The 9,176-nt window shown below is 44.7% G+C and overlaps 1 protein-coding gene across 1 annotated transcript in view; it reads right to left on the bottom strand.

Annotated features, from left to right (window-relative positions):
- Nucleotides 1-5,279: 5,279 nt before the first annotated feature.
- The window catches only part of LOC110455554 (caspase activity and apoptosis inhibitor 1-like), a 142,349-nt gene continuing 138,452 nt past the window's right edge, over nt 5,280-9,176 (bottom strand). The window contains exon 6 of the mRNA XM_021505739.1: nt 5,280-5,446. Coding sequence (XP_021361414.1) covers nt 5,280-5,446 — 167 coding nt within the window. The remainder of the gene's footprint in view (nt 5,447-9,176) is intronic.

Raw genomic sequence — 9,176 nt, 5'->3', positions numbered from 1 at the left:
CAGGTACAAGGATCAAAATGGAGTAGACGTAGAAGTGTATGGTCAGGTACAAAGATCAGAGTGGAGTAGACGTAGACGTGTATGGTCAGGTACAAAGATCAGAGTGGATTAGATGTGTGTGGTCAGGTACAAAGATCAGAGTGGAGTAGACGTGTATGGTCGGGTACAAATATCAGAGTGGAATAGACGTAAACGTGTATGGACAGGTACAAAGATCAGAGTTGGAGTAGACGTGTAGGGTCAGGTACAAAGATCAGAGTGGAGTAGACGTTGACGTGTATGGTCAGGTACAAAGATCAGAGTGGATTAGATGTGTGTGGTCAGGTACAAAGATCAGAGTGGAGTAGATGTGTAGGGTCAGGTACAAAGATCAGAGTGGAGTAGACGTGGACGTGTATGGTCGGGTACAAAGATCAGAGTGGAATAGACGTGGACAGGTACAAAGATCAGAGTGGAGTAGACGTGTATGGTCGGGTACAAAGATCAGAGTGGAATAGACGTAAACGTGTATGGACAGGTACAAAGATCAGAGTGGATTAGATGTGTATGGTCAGGTACAAAGATCAGAGTGGAGTAGACGTAGACATGTATGGTCAGGTACAAAGATCAGAGTGGAGTAGACGTAGACGTGTATGGTCAGGTACAAAGATCAGAGTGGAGTAGACGTAGACGTGTATGGTCAGGTACAAAGATCAGAGTGGAGTAGACGTAGACGTGTATGGTCAGGTACAAAGATCAGAGTGGAGTAGACGTAGACGTGTATGGTCAGGTACAAAGATCAGAGTGGAGTAGACGTAGACGTGTATGGTCAGGTACAAAGATCAGAGTGGAGTAGACGTAGACGTGTATGGTCAGGTACAAAGATCAGAGTGGAGTAGACGTAGACGTGTATGGTCAGGTACAAAGATCAGAGTGGAGTAGACGTAGACGTGTATGGTCAGGTACAAAGATCAGAGTGGAGTAGACGTAGACGTGTATGGTCAGGTACAAAGATCAGAGTGGAGTAGACGTAGACGTGTATGGTCAGGTACAAAGATCAGAGTGGAGTAGACGTAGACGTGTATGGTCAGGTACAAAGATCAGAGTGGAGTAGACGTAGACGTGTATGGTCAGGTACAAAGATCAGAGTGGAGTAGACGTAGACGTGTATGGTCAGGTACAAAGATCAGAGTGGAGTAGACGTAGACGTGTATGGTCAGGTACAAAGATCAGAGTGGAGTAGACGTAGACGTGTATGGTCAGGTACAAAGATCAGAGTGGAGTAGACGTAGACGTGTATGGTCAGGTACAAAGATCAGAGTGGAGTAGACGTAGACGTGTATGGTCAGGTACAAAGATCAGAGTGGAGTAGACGTAGACGTGTATGGTCAGGTACAAAGATCAGAGTGGAGTAGACGTAGACGTGTATGGTCAGGTACAAAGATCAGAGTGGAGTAGACGTAGACGTGTATGGTCAGGTACAAAGATCAGAGTGGAGTAGACGTAGACGTGTATGGTCAGGTACAAAGATCAGAGTGGAGTAGACGTAGACGTGTATGGTCAGGTACAAAGATCAGAGTGGAGTAGACGTAGACGTGTATGGTCAGGTACAAAGATCAGAGTGGAGTAGACGTAGACGTGTATGGTCAGGTACAAAGATCAGAGTGGAGTAGACGTAGACGTGTATGGTCAGGTACAAAGATCAGAGTGGAGTAGACGTAGACGTGTATGGTCAGGTACAAAGATCAGAGTGGAGTAGACGTAGACGTGTATGGTCAGGTACAAAGATCAGAGTGGAGTAGACGTAGACGTGTATGGTCAGGTACAAAGATCAGAGTGGAGTAGACGTAGACGTGTATGGTCAGGTACAAAGATCAGAGTGGAGTAGACGTAGACGTGTATGGTCAGGTACAAAGATCAGAGTGGAGTAGACGTAGACGTGTATGGTCAGGTACAAAGATCAGAGTGGAGTAGACGTAGACGTGTATGGTCAGGTACAAAGATCAGAGTGGAGTAGACGTAGACGTGTATGGTCAGGTACAAAGATCAGAGTGGAGTAGACGTAGACGTGTATGGTCAGGTACAAAGATCAGAGTGGAGTAGACGTAGACGTGTATGGTCAGGTACAAAGATCAGAGTGGAGTAGACGTAGACGTGTATGGTCAGGTACAAAGATCAGAGTGGAGTAGACGTAGACGTGTATGGTCAGGTACAAAGATCAGAGTGGAGTAGACGTAGACGTGTATGGTCAGGTACAAAGATCAGAGTGGAGTAGACGTAGACGTGTATGGTCAGGTACAAAGATCAGAGTGGAGTAGACGTAGACGTGTATGGTCAGGTACAAAGATCAGAGTGGAGTAGACGTAGACGTGTATGGTCAGGTACAAAGATCAGAGTGGAGTAGACGTAGACGTGTATGGTCAGGTACAAAGATCAGAGTGGAGTAGACGTAGACGTGTATGGTCAGGTACAAAGATCAGAGTGGAGTAGACGTAGACGTGTATGGTCAGGTACAAAGATCAGAGTGGAGTAGACGTAGACGTGTATGGTCAGGTACAAAGATCAGAGTGGAGTAGACGTAGACGTGTATGGTCAGGTACAAAGATCAGAGTGGAGTAGACGTAGACGTGTATGGTCAGGTACAAAGATCAGAGTGGAGTAGACGTAGACGTGTATGGTCAGGTACAAAGATCAGAGTGGAGTAGACGTAGACGTGTATGGTCAGGTACAAAGATCAGAGTGGAGTAGACGTAGACGTGTATGGTCAGGTACAAAGATCAGAGTGGAGTAGACGTAGACGTGTATGGTCAGGTACAAAGATCAGAGTGGAGTAGACGTAGACGTGTATGGTCAGGTACAAAGATCAGAGTGGAGTAGACGTAGACGTGTATGGTCAGGTACAAAGATCAGAGTGGAGTAGACGTAGACGTGTATGGTCAGGTACAAAGATCAGAGTGGAGTAGACGTAGACGTGTATGGTCAGGTACAAAGATCAGAGTGGAGTAGACGTAGACGTGTATGGTCAGGTACAAAGATCAGAGTGGAGTAGACGTAGACGTGTATGGTCAGGTACAAAGATCAGAGTGGAGTAGACGTAGACGTGTATGGTCAGGTACAAAGATCAGAGTGGAGTAGACGTAGACGTGTATGGTCAGGTACAAAGATCAGAGTGGAGTAGACGTAGACGTGTATGGTCAGGTACAAAGATCAGAGTGGAGTAGACGTAGACGTGTATGGTCAGGTACAAAGATCAGAGTGGAGTAGACGTAGACGTGTATGGTCAGGTACAAAGATCAGAGTGGAGTAGACGTAGACGTGTATGGTCAGGTACAAAGATCAGAGTGGAGTAGACGTAGACGTGTATGGTCAGGTACAAAGATCAGAGTGGAGTAGACGTAGACGTGTATGGTCAGGTACAAAGATCAGAGTGGAGTAGACGTAGACGTGTATGGTCAGGTACAAAGATCAGAGTGGAGTAGACGTAGACGTGTATGGTCAGGTACAAAGATCAGAGTGGAGTAGACGTAGACGTGTATGGTCAGGTACAAAGATCAGAGTGGAGTAGACGTAGACGTGTATGGTCAGGTACAAAGATCAGAGTGGAGTAGACGTAGACGTGTATGGTCAGGTACAAAGATCAGAGTGGAGTAGACGTAGACGTGTATGGTCAGGTACAAAGATCAGAGTGGAGTAGACGTAGACGTGTATGGTCAGGTACAAAGATCAGAGTGGAGTAGACGTAGACGTGTATGGTCAGGTACAAAGATCAGAGTGGAGTAGACGTAGACGTGTATGGTCAGGTACAAAGATCAGAGTGGAGTAGACGTAGACGTGTATGGTCAGGTACAAAGATCAGAGTGGAGTAGACGTAGACGTGTATGGTCAGGTACAAAGATCAGAGTGGAGTAGACGTAGACGTGTATGGTCAGGTACAAAGATCAGAGTGGAGTAGACGTAGACGTGTATGGTCAGGTACAAAGATCAGAGTGGAGTAGACGTAGACGTGTATGGTCAGGTACAAAGATCAGAGTGGAGTAGACGTAGACGTGTATGGTCAGGTACAAAGATCAGAGTGGAGTAGACGTAGACGTGTATGGTCAGGTACAAAGATCAGAGTGGAGTAGACGTAGACGTGTATGGTCAGGTACAAAGATCAGAGTGGAGTAGACGTAGACGTGTATGGTCAGGTACAAAGATCAGAGTGGAGTAGACGTAGACGTGTATGGTCAGGTACAAAGATCAGAGTGGAGTAGACGTAGACGTGTATGGTCAGGTACAAAGATCAGAGTGGAGTAGACGTAGACGTGTATGGTCAGGTACAAAGATCAGAGTGGAGTAGACGTAGACGTGTATGGTCAGGTACAAAGATCAGAGTGGAGTAGACGTAGACGTGTATGGTCAGGTACAAAGATCAGAGTGGAGTAGACGTAGACGTGTATGGTCAGGTACAAAGATCAGAGTGGAGTAGACGTAGACGTGTATGGTCAGGTACAAAGATCAGAGTGGAGTAGACGTAGACGTGTATGGTCAGGTACAAAGATCAGAGTGGAGTAGACGTAGACGTGTATGGTCAGGTACAAAGATCAGAGTGGAGTAGACGTAGACGTGTATGGTCAGGTACAAAGATCAGAGTGGAGTAGACGTAGACGTGTATGGTCAGGTACAAAGATCAGAGTGGAGTAGACGTAGACGTGTATGGTCAGGTACAAAGATCAGAGTGGAGTAGACGTAGACGTGTATGGTCAGGTACAAAGATCAGAGTGGAGTAGACGTAGACGTGTATGGTCAGGTACAAAGATCAGAGTGGAGTAGACGTAGACGTGTATGGTCAGGTACAAAGATCAGAGTGGAGTAGACGTAGACGTGTATGGTCAGGTACAAAGATCAGAGTGGAGTAGACGTAGACGTGTATGGTCAGGTACAAAGATCAGAGTGGAGTAGACGTAGACGTGTATGGTCAGGTACAAAGATCAGAGTGGAGTAGACGTAGACGTGTATGGTCAGGTACAAAGATCAGAGTGGAGTAGACGTAGACGTGTATGGTCAGGTACAAAGATCAGAGTGGAGTAGACGTAGACGTGTATGGTCAGGTACAAAGATCAGAGTGGAGAAGACGTAGAAGTTTTGAATAAATGTTGTTGTATGGAGAAAGAAGTGATGAGAGATTGAAAGTTTGGCTGGTAGGGTAAGATGAGTGTAGAAAGCTGAGGTAATGGCTGGCAGGAAGGGAACTGGGCTATAGAAGTAGGTAGCATAAAAAAGGGCTGCTGTATGGTGACAGTGCAGTGTTATACAGGGTTTTAGGACACGGGTAGAAAGTGTGTGGCAGGGGAAGGGTTTGGGGCGGTACATTGGAAGATGGTGTATATTATATACCTTCCTTGGTCCTCCTCTTGTTCCTCCTTCTGTTCTTCTCCTGGTTGAGATGTTGAGTCGGCCATTAGCTCTTCCTCTCCAGTATCTTTACCTATAAGAATACAAAAAAAATGTCTATTTACTCAAATGAAAGTTGTGTTTTTCTATGAGAGTATTTACCCCCTTCATTTCTTTGTTTCTGGTTTTGTACCACATAACAAGTCACTGTGTAACCTCACAGTTATCTCCCCCTTAATCTATATTTAGATTGATTAAAGTATAGTATATGTATCATACAATGATTGAATTGAGTCATAGAGCTGTTTGTCTAAAAGCTACATATCAACACGTTCTATATCTTCATGTGACAGCTAGAACGTGTCAAACGGAGGACAAACTCTCATCAATCCACAATTAGCCTCAATATAGTGCTAGCCCAGCTAAATGTTTACGATTAGTTTGATTTTGGTATTAAGGTGGATTACTAAATGCTGTGAATTATTCTGTAAATACTTCCTTAATCATCCAACACACTTTTCAAAATAAATGGTTCCTGTAATCATTTCATTTCTAGATGACATGAGTATTTTTCTTTTTAGATATGTTCTTAGTATATTATTTTGCTAGGAAAAAATCACCATTTGAAGTTTTAAGACAATGTTATACTATAGTATGCCCCATCAAGATGGCTGTATTATAAGGCGAAGCAGGGCTTGATCAAATATCACTGGTGGATAAAGTAATGTTGAGTTTTCTCAGAAGTTTTGCTTCGGTTCCATCCCATTTTCTTCGAATTATTTGTCAGTAAATGACCTCGTCAGTTTTTAATAACACTAGAGCCACCCTGGTATTTAGGGGTATTATTCAAGTTTTAATTGTAACAGAGGTCAAACTTCACCATACCAAGGGTAACAATACAAAAACCAAAGTTCTAGGTACCTCTTTGGGAAACAAAGCAGGGGTCAAATTTTGAAATATCAAGGGCAATTAATACACAGAGGTCAAAGTTTAAGGTATCTAGGTTAACAAAGCAGAGGTCAAAGTTAAATGTATGTAGGGTAACAAAGCAGAGGTCAAGGTTAAACATATCTAGGGTAACAAAGCAGAGGTCAAAGTTTAAGGTATGTAGGGTAACAAAGCAGAGGTCAAGGTTAAACATATCTAGGGTAACCAAGCAGAGGTCAAAGTTAAAGGTATGTAGAGTAACAAAGCAGAGGTCAAAGTTAAAGGTATCTAGGGTAACAAAGCAGAGGTCAAAATTAAATGTATATAGGGTAACAAAGCAGAGGTCAAGGTTTAACGTATCTAGGGTAACAAAGCAGAGGTCAAAGTTAAAAGGTATCTAGGGTAACAAAGCAGAGGTCAAAGTTAAAGATATGTAGGGTAACAAAGCAGAGGTCAAAGTTAAAGGTATCTAGGGTAACAAAGCAGAGGGCAAGGTTAAACATATCTAGGGTAACAAAGCAGAGGTCAAAGTTTAAGGTATCTAGGGTAACAAAGCAGAGATCAAAGTTAAAGGTATCTAGGGTAACAAAGCAGAGGTCAAAGTTAAAGGTATCTAGGATAACAAAGCAGAGGTCAAAGTTAAACGTATCTAGGGTAACAAATCAGAGGTCAAAGTTAAAGGTATCTTGGAAACATAACAAAAATAAAACTTTAAGGTATATAGGGAACACTATGAGGTCAAGGTCGTTTCTGGATTTATTGCAATGAACATGGGACTGGACATAGGGTTATCTCACAATCTGATGGATCTGTTATGTCCCCACTCACATCACAGGGGTCATGCATTGATGTGTCCTTTAGACAGACAGAGCTTTTTTTACCCCAAAGTAAGGCCCTTTACAATCCCATGTGACGTCCCCACGGTAAGGCGCTGCACATAAACATGTATTATAGATGCTGCGTGAGTGGTAAGGTAGTGGGGCTAGAGTACACAGACAATGACAGACATTAAAACTATTGTATTCATTTGTTTGTCTGTCTCCTACATAGCCCTACACAGACAGAGCTACTCTAGTTTGATGATTTCTACTGCCATATCTCAAATTAATGAATTGGCAAAAAAATTTAATCAGAGAGGCAAATGTGTTGAAAATTGGAACATTATCACAGTCTAGCTGTCTTTAACGTAGCTGCCTGGCACTGTAATGTAAATTCTTTTCTGCCATTTTAATCGATCGTAAAATTTCAATGAAAAAATCCAAACCAATTTGTAGCGGTGTGTTCCGTTGCTTGTGTGTTAAGTTAACCTGCTGCGTTATCAGACAGGATGTGCAGCAGAGCTGATGTGATTAAAGATAATCATTACAATCAACACAAAAGGCATACAGTACACCGATGTACTCAATGGTATCAATGCCTCACACATTTCTCCAGTACCTCTCATGTATCCAGCCCTGACAACACCTCCCCCTGATGTACTGTCCTTGAAGAACCTGTCCCTGACAACACCTCCCTTCTTATATACCTGTCCTTGACAACACCTCCCCCTGATGTACCTATTCCTGACAGCACATCCCCCTGATGTACCTGTCTTTGAAGAACCTGTCCCTGACAACACCTCCCTCCTTATATACCTGTCCTTGACAACACACCCCTCCTTATATACCTGTCCTTGACAACACCTCCCCCTGATGTACCTGTCCCTGACAACACCTTCCTCCTTATATACCTGTCCTTGACAACACCTCCCCATGATATGGCTGTCCTTGACAACACCTCCCCATGCTGTGTCTGTCCTTGACAACACCTCCCCCTGATGAACCTATCCCTGACAACACCTCCCTCCTTATATACCTGTCCTTGACAACCCCTCCCCCTGATGAACCTATCCCTGACAACACCTCCCTCCTTATATACCTGTCCTTGACAACACCTCGCAAAGATGTGTCTGTTCCTGACAACATCTCCCTCTGATATACCTGTCCTTGAAGGAACAGTCCCTGACAACACCTCCCTCCTTATATACCTGTCCTTGACAACACCTCCCCCTGATGTACCTGTCCTTGACAACCCCTCCCCATGATGTACCTGTCCTTGACAACCCCTCCCCATGATGTACCTGTCCTTGACAACACCTCCCCCGGTGTACCTGTCCCTGAAAACACCTCCCCCTGATGTAACTGCCCTTGATAACACCTCCCCCTGATGTACCTGTCCTTGATAACCCCTCCCCCTGATGTACCTGTCCTTGACAACCCCTCCCCATGATGTACCTGTCCTTGACAACACCTCCCCCGATGTACCTGTCCCTGAAAACACCTCCCCCTGATGTACCTGTCCTTGATAACACCTCCCCCTGATGTACCTGTCCTTGACAACACCTCCCCCTGATGTACCTGTCCTTGACAACACCTCCCCATGATGTACCTGTCCCTGACAATACCTCCCCATGACAACACCTCCCTCCTTATATACCTGTCCTTGACAACACCTCCCCATGATGTGTCGGTCCTTGACAACACCTCCCTCAGATGTACCTGTCCTTGATAACACCTCCCCCTGATGTACCTGTCCTTGACAACACCTCCCTCAGATGTACCTGTCCTTGATAACACCTCCCTCGGATGTACCTGTCCTTGATAACACCTCCCTCAGATGTACCTGTCCTTGATAACACCTCCCCTGATGTACCTGTCCTTGATAACACCTCCCTCAGATGTACCTGTCCTTGATAACACCTCCCCTGATGTACCTGTCCTTGACAACACCTCCCCCGATGTACCTGTCCTTGATAACACCTCCCTTAGATGTACCTGTCCTTGACAACACCTCCCTTAGATGTACCTGTCCTTGATAACACCTCCCCTGATGTACCTGTCCTTGATAACACCTCCCCC

The sequence above is a fragment of the Mizuhopecten yessoensis genome, unplaced genomic scaffold (genome assembly GCF_002113885.1).
Source record: "Mizuhopecten yessoensis strain PY_sf001 unplaced genomic scaffold, ASM211388v2 scaffold8275, whole genome shotgun sequence".
Taxonomy (NCBI): Eukaryota; Metazoa; Mollusca; class Bivalvia; order Pectinida; family Pectinidae; genus Mizuhopecten; species Mizuhopecten yessoensis.
Note: the sequence above shows the minus strand (reverse complement) of the source record. Positions and strands in the feature narration are given on the sequence as shown.